This window comes from Sceloporus occidentalis, unplaced genomic scaffold (genome assembly GCF_023333645.1).
Source record: "Sceloporus occidentalis isolate IW3139 unplaced genomic scaffold, rSceOcc1.0.p SCAF_134, whole genome shotgun sequence".
Lineage (NCBI taxonomy): Eukaryota > Metazoa > Chordata > Lepidosauria > Squamata > Phrynosomatidae > Sceloporus > Sceloporus occidentalis.
The window spans coordinates 860,794-877,058 of record NW_028317114.1 but is presented as its reverse complement, the minus strand read 5'-3'; the positions used below and the strand labels follow the sequence as shown (position 1 = coordinate 877,058).

The 16,265-nt window shown below is 37.0% G+C and overlaps 1 protein-coding gene across 1 annotated transcript in view; it reads right to left on the bottom strand.

The window, feature by feature from the left end:
• Positions 1-16,265, bottom strand: part of LOC149281345 (cadherin-23-like) — a 389,535-nt gene that overhangs the window by 252,232 nt on the left and 121,038 nt on the right. The window contains exon 9 of the mRNA XM_089499393.1: positions 12,491-12,569. Within this exon, the coding sequence (XP_089355519.1) occupies positions 12,491-12,569 (79 nt within the window). The remainder of the gene's footprint in view (positions 1-12,490; positions 12,570-16,265) is intronic.

Genomic DNA, 16,265 nt, shown 5'->3' with positions numbered 1-16,265 from the left:
GCAAGAGAGGGATTTTTATAAAAAAGTAAGAGAGAGTGCAAGACAGCGAGGGAATGAAAGAGAAAGAGCAGAGAAGAGAGAATGATAAGAGAACCAAATAAAGTTGGAGACAGAGGGGGTTAATTAAATAATCGCAGTGTTTTCAGGTTTTCAACTCTCACTCAACTATTCATTATGAAGGACCAAAACTGGAAAGTCTCTCTGGCATGACGGTGTGAGCTAGCTCTGTATAGTGCATAACTCAATGCGTACTGAGACTCTGAAGAAATCTCAAATTTTAATATTACATTACACAGGGTCAGCCAAGCTCTTACTGCAGCAGAGGCTCACTTTGTATAGTGAAGCCAAAGAGCTCAAAAGCAACTCTTCCACAAATGATCCTGTCAGCTTTCCCTTAAGTGAATAAACACAAGAGATTGAGATAGCATGGAAAAGAATAACAAGGAGATGAAGGGGAATGAGAGAAAGTGGAGAGAACATTAGCAGGGGTAGAGTAATAAATTAATAGTAATACATTAATCTTTAGTGGGAAAAAAATAATGTTCTTGACTAGAAAAAGGAGCCCATTCAATATTCTCTAAGGGTACTCTTTTAAATATTCAGTTTTCCTACCCACATACTTCCAAGGAAATATTTGTTTTATCTTAACTTTACCGGAAACATTTAATATGACAAATACGCACTCAGCTCATTAATTTCCAGCAATTCAGTCTATGAAGTGGAATATTCCCTTGTTACAATCACATTTATTATACACAGGTTTAACCCCTTGGGAACCAGAAGGGTGAATAAGGCATTGGATTTCAACATGACGTAACTCCTTACAGTTACATGATTAACTGATAGAGTTAAGAAGCCACACTCATCGTTTACCTCATTGTTTTAAAGAAGTTACCACTCATGAAGCCAAGCGCCTTGTGTTTTGTATTGAGGATGGGTTGTCAAGTGTAACAAAAGATTTCATTTATAATAGATGGTTGCGTGACAGATTCCTTACTTGCCACCAGTATACTAGGTATTTCCAAATCAGGAACAGAAAAAGAACATGAGTCTTAAAGATCTTATATGTAATCAGTCTAGAGATACTGTTTCTTGTAAAACAATCCTGCTAACACTAGATTATAGTTTACAAAGTAACTATAAACAATATTACGTTACGGTATACACAGTATTTATAGAAAGGACGTTGAAGGGTGTGAAATTTCAAGGTGACAACAGGATACGTGGTGACATAATAATTTAGCTAGAAAGAAGGATTCAAGTCCATCAAATGTAACCTTGCTCTTGGTCCAGAAGGGGCAAAACCCCTCATTGAAGCAATATCCAATTATGCCTCAAAAAGAGGAAAAAAATATTTTTTTACTCCAAATGACTGATATCTCACTGGATAAACAAGTTATAGTGAATCCAGTCCTTGGTCACCAAGACCATATTTCAAGGCATTTAGGGCAATGTCTGTGGGAAGTGAATTCCACATTCTTACTGTTCTAACTGAAAGAAAGCTTTTCACTGATTTAAGTAAATCAAATATGTTATTTTCTACAGGTCTGAATGGATGACTTGTTCATTTCACATTGTCCCCATATGTATTTATATACTGTAATAATATCATATCCCCTCCAAGAAGTCCTTTTCTAATGTAGACATATGTTATTTTTAGAAAATGATATTAATAAATGTATGTGAAAAAACACCCAGAAGTTGTTGGCATGCATATATCTCTATTACAAGTGGCAGTTTTAAGCAGGAAATGGTGGGATATTTCTTAAAACATCAAAGTAAAAAATATACATCATAAGGATGTGTTCCAAAGTCTGCATTTCTGAAACCTTTAGCCTCTAAGACAGAGCAATTTGACAGGCCTAAGAAGGTTTACCCACATTTGCTGATAGATACCCATCACCAATCAAAAAGCCTTTAGTTTCTATCAGAAGAAAAGACATTTGAAAACGAGTGACCTGATGTATATTCTAGGCAGTGGGTCAAATTCTTATTTGGAGTAATACATTCTAAATTTCCATTCAACTAGTTTTCATCACATTCAAGCATTCATAATTAAACATGTCTACATATATATATATATATATATATATATATATATATATATATATATATATATATATATATTTATCTATCCTACTTGACTCAAACTATGTAAATTGAAGAGCATCACAAATAAGTAGTGAGGTTAATCTAGCCACATGCACAGTTTCTCTTCATTTTTTGCTATTTTTAGAAATTCCACCTGCCCTAACCCTAATTTCGACACATGCACATGATCGCTACTTTCCAGACGTCACAACCCTGGGTTGCCAATATCAGTTTGTTTTAATTATTGTTTTGTGGTTCCCTTTTTGTATCCCCAGTGTATCACATGCCCTTTTGCCTGACCGGGTCCTGGCCATAATCATCTGGAACTGTTTCTCGGCTAGAACCCGAGCAATTGCCCGCAGACTTTAACCCCCTCATAACCATTGACCCCACCAGAGCTCTCTTTCATGGAGTTAACCCACAGGTGGTGGGGTACAGACCAGGGCTGGTTTGGAGAGGGAGCCCCCTATGAATCCCCAGTCTCTGTAACTTCCAGGAGAGCAGGGGTCAGCCGGCGCAGTTTACGGAACACACACCCTGCAATATCGCGGTACACCCCGAGGAAACATTAAACTGCTACCGCTCAGGATCCCCACAGCGGATCGGGTCGCTTTGTGTATAGAATATTCTAGAGACCTCAAGCTACCTCGAGATCAGCCCGAAAACAACGGTTTGGAGTTATACGGATATTGCTGAGCTTGGGGGCCTGAGTATGGCACCAGGCTGTCTGGGCAGGGCAGGGGTATGTTAATGAGATTTATGGCTCTTTCATTGTTAGAGTGGTGTATATAAGGCTGTGTGTTTCCCAATAAAGTGTTGTTATTCACCTGGACATTAGTCTCGTCTAATGCTTCAGGGGCTCGCTGTATCACTCAGCACCGTATTTGGCTACGTCTCAGCGGGCTATGGTGCTACTACATCGAGGATACAGACCTGGTTCCTGATCCCTTCCTCGCAGTATTGTCTGGCGCTGGAAGCGGTTAACCGTTGCAGGTTCCGAGAGGAAGCAACGAACAACTGACGGGTGTACCCAGTCGGGGTACAGGGCCTCCCATCACACAAACCATTTTTTTTTTTATTTCATCCATCATTTGTCAATTTTGCTAGTTTTATTAAAATTCCCATATAGCTCTTTACTGTGTCCTAAACCCTTTAAATATATTTTTGCTGCAAAGCAACATTTCAGAGAGTTGGGTAAATACCTCCACTAGTCCCTTCGGCAGACATTCACTGCTATAGGTAATCCACGTATTTCATCCGTGCACGCTGAATTCAGTTTAGATGCCATGACATTATTTGACATTATTTGTGAATAACCTTTACAAATTTACTTGACTTGTATACACTGGGATTTGATTCTAAACATGGAACCCTGACAGTGACCTTTATTGGTGAAAGGGAGAGAAAATATTATCTACAGATTCTATAAAAGAGCTGCAAATTACCTATTACACATTATCTACTACAAGAAATGTAGATTAAGTTTTATGCTAGTTCATCACCTGTGCATTTTCTGGTACTCAAATGATATAACTTCTCAATAGGCAACATGATTTTAATGACTGGAGTACAGACACCAGTTAACAGCAGCAAAACTTCAATTGTAACATTATTTAGGACCAGTGCTTATAGCCATAATGATTGTTTCAAGACGTGAAGTTTTCAATGTTTAGTTTCCGCTTTTTCTCCATTGGCTCCATATTCAGAGTCTGAATAAATAAGATGTCTTATGTCGACATCATGGAATCAACTCAATTAATGGTTTTCTTCTAAAGGGTCCCACAACAAGTTTGACCTGGGCTATGCTTAATTGCTCTGCAGTAGCCAAATAAAAGCTACCTCAATCTTGTTCTTCTTTTCCATGGACAAAACAAGTGATACACAAACTATATAACCAACAAAAGGGGAAAAAAACATCTGATAAGGCTGGCTGCTCACTTAATCTAATCAAGTAGCTGATTCACATATAGCTTAGATCAATAAGTTGCTTTGCTATTGATTTTTCCAAGAGCTTCATTCTGTGTTCTGATACATATATTCAAAGAAATTCTTACTTAGACAAATATTAAATGTATTTACACATTGAGAAGACAAGTTGACAGTAATGTGTAATAATAACCAATTTCCATGCACTCTTCATTACTGTGTGCCTTGGAAATATTTCACAATTTATGCCTTATATATATATATATATACACTCACTGGCCACTTTATTAGGTACACCTTTCTAGTACCGGGTTGGACCCCCATTTGCCTTCAGAACTGCCTTCATTCTTTGTGGCATAGTTTCTACAAGGTGCTGGAAATATTCCTCAGCGATTTTGGTCCATATGGACATGATGGCATCATGCAGTTGCTGCAGGCTTGTTGGCTGCACATCCATAATGCAAATCTCCCGTTCCACCACATCCCAAAGGTGCTCTATTGGATTGAGATCTGGTGACTGTGGAGGCCATTGGAGTACAGTGAACTCATTCTCATGTTCAATAAACCAGTTTGTGACATGGTGTATTATCCTGCTGGAAGTAGCCATCAGAAGATGGGTACACTGTGGTCGTTAAGGGATGGACATGGTCAGCAACAATGCCCCTCACACCATTACACCACTACCACCAGCCTGAGCCATTGACACAAGGCAGGGTTGATCCATGCTTTCATGTTGTTTACGCCAAAGTCTGACCCTATTTGAATGTCGCAGCTGGAATCGAGACTCATCAGACCAGGCAACGTTCTTCCAGTCTTCTAGTCTTCACTGGATTTAGTCATTTCTATACAAATCACTTTCAGCAATAATTGATTTGCCCAAACATGATGATTATGAAAAAGTGTGTATTTGGTTTTTTAATAATATGCTTATATTCTCCTATCATTTGTTATTGTGATACATGGTGCATGCACTTTGTGCAGACTGGCCTTACAAACTTTTTTCAGAGCAACAGAAATTCTCAATTAACTGTTTTAATTTAGATTTTGTGTGATTGAAAATAATTTACACATGCCTTTACCTTTTATAGTACAACAATAACATGCTTTAGATAGGATGTCCAGTTACCAGTTTGACGAGGAAGGCCCGGCATGTTTTTCTTTTCCATGCAACTTTTCACATAATGTATTTTTCGTCAATGAACCAACCTGGTCAATTTGCTGTGGCATGTATGAAGGTCATGGTCATGTATGTGCAAACAATAAGAGCTTACACATATTGCCACTGAAATCCTTTTGGCAGCTGGGTTCATGGCAGAACCCAGATCCATTCTGTTATTTGTTGTTAAGAGTGGCCAGCTATAAGAAAGGCTAGAATGATAACTTTGTGGATTTGAGAGGATTTTAAATACTATTTATTGGAACCATGACGGGAATTCAACATACCAGCAAACAGTCTTTAAAGTCTTGTGGACAACTTACTTTATCAACATAATCACATTTACATCAGAAAAACAAATACTTATATTCTCTGGTTCTCTACAATTTGAGATGCAGTAGACTATTATAGAATGTTGCAAAACTTTTGGGGGACAGAAAGTGGTTAAGAAGCAATGAGTTAGGAGACAAGCCTCTGATGTGCCTAGGTGGGGATTATTTATGAATAAAAAGTTGTCCTGTCAGGGCTGCACTTCATTGAAATGAATCTGTTATGGTTGATGTGGTCGGTGGAATCTGCAACAGAGGCACTTTTCAGTGTATAAATATCCAATCAACCTCAGGAACTATTTCTCTCGCTTAACCTTGAGCTTAGTTTCTCTTCTTTCCTTAAACAAATACATAGATTTTCCTCAATCCAAACACAAGTTTGCAACTGCATTATTAACACAAAACTGTTGTTAACTCCCTGGAGCATCTAAAAGCACCTATATTTTTTAATACGTACCTGAATGATTTCTGAACCTTAAAAGAAGATTTTAAACTAATACAAAAATAAGATATCTGTAACATATATTCTATGGTCATTTGGTTAGTATAACTGCCCCGGCCTCTCTTATTCTCCTAGTTATTTGGGGGTGTGATGTTTACACCATCCATGCATTGTCTAGAATGTCTACTAGGAAAGCAGAATATGGACTGCTTGAGTTACAACCATTTTTATTTGTAAATTTCCAACAGTACAATATCAAAAATGTTTTCAGGTTAAAAATGAAATTGAAGAACATTCAAGGCATTATTAGAGTAGGTCTGAGGCAAAGAGAAATTAGTTGGACATTCCACAATTTCTGTGCAAATTAAACACTCTATGCCAGAATTGTTCACATTTGAAAGAAAAAAAACCTGCTGGTCTTTTCAAAGGAAATTCGATTTAATTTTAATTGATTATGTTAGGGAGTTGAATATTGGTGATATGTATCACTTAGTGATTGCATAATACATGTGCAATTAGTGACAACATAGGTTCCATAGAGATGGGCTCATAAAAGCCCTTAATAAGATTCAACGAGACTTGGAAGTGCAAGAGTAAGGACATTACTCTTTCATGAGGTATTTAGCAGACCCTTCATACTGCAAAGTTAACACAGCCAGTGTCAGATAAATCGCTCCTTACATTATTCTATCATTTGATACATAGCATTGTATACTGATGTGGTAATGTTTAATCCTCAATATATACACATTTCTACCTGGAATTTAACACACTCTTTATGAAAGCATCTACAAAGCAATTTTCAAGGTCAATTTACTGCTATGTATTGGAGCATGCCTAAGCCTAAAGCTAAGTTTTCACTTTTCTAGATGTCCTATTTTCTTGTCCTAAACCCTCCATGCTGTAAACTTCATGTTCTGTTCAGGTTTGTATGAAGAAAGCAAATTAATCTCTGTTAACCCAGAAAGCTGACCAAATGAAATGTATTTTCTGGAGCATGCCCCATTATAGAATAAGTCATTTGCTTAGCCTAGAAATGAGTGATGGGATGGCAAAGCCACTGCAGCTTCAGATTTTCTTCATAAATCTGCCAAAATGTTGTGTGGATTACGTCCCAGGATTAATTACAGTATGTGTCCTTCAAAGAAAGCCATGACCTCGATCATCTGCTGAGTTTAGCTGTTTATACTTTATCAGGCAACTTCAAAACATCATACTTACAGTCAAAGTGTATACAAAGGACTGATCAAATAGCCAGAGTAACCTACTGTGAACAATGAGTACAAGCATTTAAACAGTGGAATATAGCACATTACAGGGTTTATGCTAGGGAATGAAGCTTATTTTAAGTGTGTGCTTTTTAAAGAAAGATTTCAAACGTAGACTATTTTTGAGCCACACAAAATGTCAATCTATATCTGTTTGTAGAACACTAACACTATTACTAACATCATACTGGGATTGACTGGAGCTCTCCCCTTCCAATTCATAAAGAAGCAATTAGTAGGCTAAGCAGGGCACATAGAGATGAGGTAGCAAGGAGAGAGAAATCCATGAATGGATAGTTTTGGAGAGATTGTTTGATCTATTCAACAAGGCATGACTGGACCTCAATAGACCTGCGACCCAGCATTTCCAGGGACCTTAACAGATAATCTGCCTTTGAAGTGGCCTTGACAATTAAAGTTAGGAATCACTATCTTAAACAATGGATATGATTTCCCATAGGCTGTACAAGTACACACTTCTACATAAAAAAACATTCGACAGATGTAACATTTCATAATGTCTAATGCAGAGATTAATGAAAAAGGAAACACCTAAAGGCATACTGACTGGTTAAATACATTTTAATGCAGTAAGTATAGGTGTTATATAAACTATAAAATGAGCTTAAATCCAAAACCAAAAAACACATGCCCTTAAAAGTAAATAAGTAAGATTTTAAAAGTTTTGTGCACGGCATAGCGAGACAAAACAGAAATTAGTGGGATAGTATGTAGGGCCCTGTGTACAGGAAATACAAATTATGGCCTCTGCACAAACAATAATGCCACACACTGGTCATAGGATCAGTCCTTCCTTGATGTAATCATTAGTAGCCATATCATCCAAAATGAAGTCATATAAATATTAACAGCATATTCTACTCTTAAAAACTAAAGGAGAGCTAATTTAGTATTCTCTCCTGTAAAAGTAGAAATCTACTGTATTACATGGGTATATGACATTTCTCTGTAACACAATATAAACAGCCGCCATGCTCAACATGTCTAGTACTGCAGAAATTAAATGTGTTGGCCTCTACAATTGGGTTATAAAATAGATCTTGTTATCACACTGGATGGCAACACAGTGACTCTACCATCTCAGCAAAGCTTTCAATTAACTTTCCCAGCGGTCTCCGTACCAGATGAGCTGCAGCTGCAATAAATAGTTCCTAAAATATTTTTTTCTCTCCTCCCCAAAATTTAAGTGGAATCAAAGGCATGCTGTGCTCAGACTGTAAGGCAGGCTAATCACTGGCTCCTTTGATGTTTTCTATGTGATTCTTTCCCATGATAGCTGTGCCCACAGAGCTGCACCCAGTGGTCAGGATTAATGGTTGCTTGCCATTCACGCTAATATATCTAGGTGGGAATGAGCAACTCTGGCTATGTTAGCAAAATGATATGAAATGTAAATTGGAAAACTTGCCAGGAGATAAATGAAAAAGGATGCCTAGAATGGAGAAACCTGATTAACATGTATTTTTTTCTATTAGCCTTACTAACTATGTAAATATCTGCAAGACAATCTTAGATGACTGTGAGAAAATGCATATTTGATCAGTCCTATGGCTATTAAAATATCATTTGCAACATTTTTTACAGATCAATCAATAAAGAATGCATTTCTAGACTGCTAAATGTAGCATTCTAAATCACTTAAATAGAATAGTTTTATATTAATCCCAAACATAAAAACAATGTTCTGACATTGCAAAGTTATGCAAAGTTCTACTTTCATATTCTAAGGTAAATTGCCTTAACTAGAAGTCTGTTGGACAGCTTAATGCCTGATTCCTTTTTGAATTATGATGGATTAGCTACAGTGAGATAACCCTTTATAATTCATTGTTAGATCAGTGAGATGACGTTTCTGAAATCTTCCTCTGCAGGAGCACCCCATCCCCCCTTCTTACAGTAGATGCTTACAGGGGGTTGCCTCTTGATAATACATAATAAGGTATTGGAATGTTACACTCTACTGCAAACTCCCTTCTATGTAAATCTACCATAGCAGAGCATTAGCCATAATGCACACTAGGCCAATTCCTGGTAGGTCTGTGCCCAGTATACATAGGGCAATAAGTACCATATTGCTAGATCAATTTTTTTTTTTCAAATATGGTCATACTGTCCCCGTGTACTATTCGGGACATCTTTAAAGCCGGCCCCTTAATTTACTGCCATCAAATCATATATGCTTTTAAACTAGACAACTCAAGGTATTTAAAATGCTAGTATTTTAACTCTTTCCATGCATCTTTTTTGTGTTTTTTTTTACACACATTCTACTTTAGGTATGAAAATACAGCTCCTGGTATGTGTCACTTCCAAACAACACATCAATATGTGTTTAGCAACATCTCTCAAGTACAGTGATACCACCCATGCATGGGTTTTTCAGGTTGTTTGAGGGATAAAAAGGCCACATTAGGGAAGTGTGCATTTTTCAAATTAGAATACTGACATGTGGTCATTCTGCCCCATGTGTTATTTGGGACATCTTTTAAGCTGGCCAATTCAATTTACCCCATCAAATTATATATATTTAAAAAAACTAGATACCCCAGGGTATATGAAATGCGTGAACTTTTTTCATTCACACATTTTATAACCAGCCTTTGTCAAAGTTTGCCATAGTATTTTTGTGTGTGTTTTTTCCACACACATTCTATTTTTTACAGCTTCTGGTATATGTTACTGTCAAACAACACTCCAATGTGTGTTTAGCAACATCTCCTGAGTACAGTGATACCCCCATACATGTGTTTGTTATCTGGGAGGTAAAAGGTCACCTTTTTGAGGTGTGTAGTTTTTTTAAGTTTCAATATCTGGTCAGACTGTGCCCATGTCCAATTTTTGGGACATCTTTGAACGCGGCCTATTTGATTTAACCCACTATGGGCATTTAAAACTCTTTCCATGTGAGATTTTTTGTTAAGCTATAATGCATAACTTTAGGACTTGCTCACGAAAAAAACGAGGACCCAGGAGGGTCTGGAGAGAACTTTTAAAGTCATGACATCCAGGATACGTCAATTGTCGCCAGCAGGATGTTTTTCCATGACATGCCTGGCACGTCATGTTAAGTGACTTTTTCGGTCAGTGAAATATTTATTTTAGGGTAAGGTTTGCATTGGTAACATCATTGTCCTTTTTTTGCAAGTACTGTGCATATCAACCAAGTGTCTTGTTTTTCCTAGGACAGTCTTCACTTTTGCGGGCACTGGGATCACGGTTCAGCTGGGGAGATCCACTAATCTCCCCTGACTGGTCTAAGAATGCTATACAATCAATTAAGGTCTGGGTTATTGCAGCACATACCTCCTTTATAGCTCTCACATGGCCACCTTGTGACACTCTAAAGCTGAGCGGCGCTCTTAGGGTATAGTGGGCAGGTTACTCTGTTCTGAACACACCCTTCTCGCTCTGTCAACTAGAGATACGCTGATTTGGACACCCGAAATGATGGAGAGTATTATTATACACAAAACAGCAGGGGTATCAAATACCCCTTTTTGTATAACAAGAAAGCAGGTAGCAGAAGAAACTTTACTAGGAAAAATCTCATGTATATAGCTCACCTTATAAGTATTTTCCAACTTTCTTCCTGCAAATTAATTAATATGGATAAACTACAAACCCCCCTGGACTATATAGATATGACTATATTTTTAAATTAGATTATTTTAATTAATTTGAAGAAGATGACAGGACATTTCCTCCAGCATCCCCCATTGACTAAATATAACAATACTAAACATATTATGCATAGGCTTCTTATATTTTGCTAATTAAACTCAAATATTTAAAAACTGGGGACAATTGAGCACTCAACACATATTAATACTCACCGTAATTCACTAAAGTAGTTCAGATGTAATAACTTGTATCGTGTGGACACATTTGGATAACAAAAATATTTTTATAAAGACAAGGCAATTAAACCCTTCCACAAATGCAACTGACATGTCATTATTTATTTATTTTTGTTTCCCCAGGCATGACAGTCAGACATTTGTAATTCAAACACTCATAAACATTTTAAGCTGTCACATACACATAGTGAAATACACATATATACGTGCAGAATTCCCCCAAATGCATGGCTGCAAATTCTGTGTCAGGCAAGTGTGTTTTTTATTTTGGAAGAAGGCATATTCAAGTAATGCTGGAGTACTTTAATATGTATTCTTCTTTAGTATAGGTGTCACAGACATCTTTTCCATTTTAAGGAAAAGAATTCTGATGGTAAGTAAACGTTTCAAACACTTAACAAAACTGTTTAGACGAACTATCACATTTACAGCTTTTACCAAAGCTATATTAACCCCTTCACTACCAGGCTTTTCTGGTACCCTTAGTACCTTATGTTTTTTGCCATTCTTTATTATATGTTGCTTTAATCAAGATTTCCATTTTTCTTGTTTGATTTTTTTTGCAAATTTGCTTGTATTTCTTCTTCACGGTAGATGCCACTGATGAACAATGACCACATTTACGTTCAGCAACATCCCCTTAATACAGACGTACCCCACATACATATTTTATATGTTCTAGAGGGCCACATCCCTTTCATAGTACTCTATAGGGTAGTACTTTTAATACATCTATCTTAAGGAGTTTGAGGAGAGTGAACGGGGGAGGGGGGTTATACTTTTTACAAGTAGTGCTATGGGATGTCAGGGCTCTTATTATTATCATTATTATTATATTTTTTGCACTGTTATGAGTGCAATATTAATAGAGATCTCACATACATATTTTGTAGGCCAGTCACAATGACATCACTGAGCTCACTGTACTGAATTTTTTATTTTATTTTTCATTTTTGTTTCTCTTAATAAAAAAAAACCTTTTTTCTTTTTACATTGTCCCTCTGATTTCCACTGTGATCAGCAAGCAGGGCTCCATTGACTTGTCTCTCCTGTCCTCAGTGACCCTACGTTGGGCATCAGCCAATGCCCAACCACTTCTCATTTGATGCCAGGAGCTATCCCTGACAATGCTCCTAGGTATGCCATGTAGATACTATAAACACAAACTATTATTCCAATATACTACCTATTATTTATTTTAACATATAAACACTGCTACATAGTTTGAATGTACTGCATGTAATATTTGGAAAAAAAATGACAGATCTCCTTAAAGATGACCTGCATTTTTTAATTGCTTTACTGAACATTTATTCAATCATCTTCACTTATGGTCTTGGTTTACATTCTTAAAAACAAATACTACTGGATTGTTCTGAGACATGCTTCACTTGACTTACCAGACACTATAGTATAGCCAATTCCTCTGGGACGACCTCTGTCTTGATCAATAGCAGTTATAATGCGTACTGTTGTACCCTGAAAACAAGAAACAGAATGGTAATTACCTGCGACAATTGCAGTGTGAGATTAGTTGCCATTCTGGAGAGGTTGCCTTGTTCAGTCAATATTTATCTCCTTAGATAATCGTTAGTACTGTTAATTGAATACTTGTACATATTGTAAGCTAGTTTAGTTTATATCTTCTCATACATTTTCTTCACAACAAGGCAATGCAGAGAATTGCAAAATTAAAACAGAGAACATTTCAGTTTAAGTATCTCTAAGCAAATCACAAAAGAGAGCAATGATAAATTCAACAATTAACTGAAACAATAAAACAAGTAAAATTAGAAATTAAAGAGTTAAAATGGAAAGTACAATTTTGGCAGGCACATACATGTTGATGTTTCCCCTTTAAATTTGCATTGGTATGACCAACACAAGCAACATATCATAATCATAATGTAGACAACCAACATACTAGGAGATAATTTCTTCAAAGTTTTTAACTATTATTTGAATTGATATAGAAATGGCACACATTTTCTAAAACAATGCACCAATATCTGCACCCTAGAAGAAGTGGATATAGTGTGTCTGCTCTTGTACAAGAGTGGGCAGGGAACCGTCATTATTAATTTTGGTGGTAACAAAACAGTGCCGACTACCACCAGTTCTTATGATCTTCTTCCATGCATTTTGTTGGGGATATTATCAATTATCGGTGCTTTCAAATAGAAATATTTAATAATTCTGATTTCGCCACAATAACAGGAAATAAATATGGCACATAAAATAAGGTTTATGGACAAAATAATTTTTATAATAACAGTGGCATGTTAAGACATATCCAGATATAGAATGCAAAAAATATATATATTTTTTTTTTAAAATAGGAGTTTTATATCCTTTATATATTTATTATTGCACTGTAAGGGCTCGTGCTGTTTCATTGCTGGCTCCAAAGTATGTTCTTCTTGCTTTGGTGTGGGAATTCACATACACTGTATGAATTTGCATAGACCCTATAATTACCAGGAGGTTAAAGGAAGGCCATCTCCAGTCATAATATCCAGTGAGTTATTAGTCACCTGTCCAGAGGAAGGACAAACCAAAACTCTATATACCTGAAACTGCATTGCATGTTGATTGCATTGTGTCAGCAGGTCACAAGGTCCTACAACCATATACTTGTTCAAACTGAAGGGTTATCAGGAAGGGAAAACAGTAAAATACTATAAATAATATTATGTGTGGAGATATATGAGAAAGCATATTTCTAGTAAAGTCAATAGCTTCTGTGTCATTCTACTAACCTTGCCATTGTATCTGGACATACAGAAGCAAATTCACAGGACAGGAAAAATCAATACAACGGAATTTATAAATAAAGAAGTACCATTTTGTCTGTCAGAACTAAACCATGGAAAGGTATTTATTGTGTTCTGAAAATGTTAGGCTAACGTGTATATATAATAGACAGGCCCCATGAAGATATTGCAGTATATCTAACACACTATATTTTAATGGTCAGCACTAAAAGCTAGATATAACAATCATGAGTATAAAGCATGTAAATTATACCCTTTATAAAGAATTCTCTGAAAAGTACATTGAGGAATCTCAAGCTCCCATAACAAAAACTTAAGCCATCTGCTTTTAGTATTTAGACTAAAATTCAGACTTCAGACTAGAGGACTGCATTGGGATGCGGGTCCCGCCAAAAAACTTGCGGGCGCAGGAGGTCTTGCTGGTGTTGTAGGCGGGAGTGGGCGGTCAGACACAATACCCGCGAGTCTCGGTAATCCCGCGCAGTCCCGCAAGGCTGCCTTCGCGCTGCTCCCTCACAGCATCTCTTCTCTTGTTCAGCCCAGGAACCCAGCGGAGTCACGTGATTTTACGTAACTTCCCGTGACTTCGCTGTGTTCCTGGGCGGAACAAGAGAAGAGATGCTGTGTGGGAGCAACGCGAAGGCAGCCATGCAGGACTGCACAGGAAATCTGCAGTTCAGGTAAGGGGGTGGGCGTGGCTGACCACATATGTGGTGGGAGCGGGCGGGATTCCCCACATATGTGGCGGGAGTGGACACGTTGCAGGAACGGGTGGGATTGGAACACACACATTGCGGGAGCGGGCGGTAATGGTCACAAAATCAGTGGAAGCAGCATGCGTGGGATTAAAAAAACAGTCCCGCGCAGGGCTCTACTTCAGACTTTAAAATTCGATATACTGCTTGGTCAACCAAAGCTTAGTTTCCAGAATAATTCACATAGCTGGTTCCTGCCCACCCACGAATTTCTTCATGACACTTTGTTACGTCATCTTGTTCTAGATTTTTTCATCCCCACATGGATACCTTAATGTACTGTCTAGTGCTATTTGTTCTTCACACAAACTAGAGACAAAAGTTGAAGTTTTAGTTGAAGTTGATACTTTTGATACTTTTTATTGGACCAACAGAAAAAGATATAATGTTTTAGGACCTGAGGTCCCAAAAGACTTAACATCTTTTTTAATATATTAATCCAAATTAATCCATATATTAACCCAAAAAGCATCATTGTCAACTAAATAGTAAATTTTTCTCATATTAAACATTTCCATGCCATTTTGCTTTAAAACACTGAAATCCAAAATTATTTTAATGATTTTATTTCGCTAAAACATTATTAAAAATCATTAAAAAAACTTTCATATGTATTCAGACCATATGTATTTGGTAGAATCACCTTCCTATGTCTTATCTTAATCCTGCCATCTCTGGCACTTGAACATTGTGACATCCAACCAACCTTAACAACATCAAGCAAATCTGCCACTGAGAATGGGCCAAAATCACTCTGTGTGCAAAGCTGGCTCATACTGACCCCAATACATAAAGGCTAAAATTATTGTTGCAAAGGGTGGTTCTACTAAATACTGTGGGGCTTTAATACATATGCAAGCAACATATTCAATTAAAAAAAAAAAGATTAAGAGTTCACTCCTGCAAAGGCACGAATCACAAAACAAATTAAGATATTCAAAACTTTTTCCTGATCATAGGTCAACTACTTTTGATTTCATTTTTTTGGGGATTCTAGCAAAATTGAAAATAGAATATATATTGGGGGGATAAACAAGAGAACTTCATTTATTATGTTGTCATTAATTAAATCCTATGCTACTGCAGAGAACTAGTAAAATGTTTTCTGTTTACATCCTCTTAAACCTGAACGACCCACATCAAGCGGGCTATAGATCTTCACAGACTAAGATTTCAACTCACACTAACAATAAGTGTGTTCTAGCTTGTTCTATGAAGAATACAAACTTCTCACTGCTTATTGCAAGGATCTTTTCTATAGACTCTTCAACGGAAAGCCTGCACACTTCATTTTGACAACATAGGCTATAAATCCTTGGTCACTGACCTTTGAACAGATCAGTGAAGCTGGGTCTCATATTCAGCAAAGGCCTTGTAAATCATTAGGGTGATGGCTTTCAGGAGCCTTCCCTGCACAGCTTAGAAAGGTAATTATAGGGAAAAGGAAGAGGCTTGGAATGAAAAATAAAGACAAAGCAGGGATATAAAGCAAAGGTGAAATAATCACAATTCAAGCTTCTTTTCTCAGAATTTATTGTGCTTTAATTCACTGTTTCAGCAGGGGATATAAGAACTCCAAATCCTTCATTGGCAAACAAGACTATTTCTACATTTAAGAAACTGGGTGAAGGTGTCGCTCGATCTGA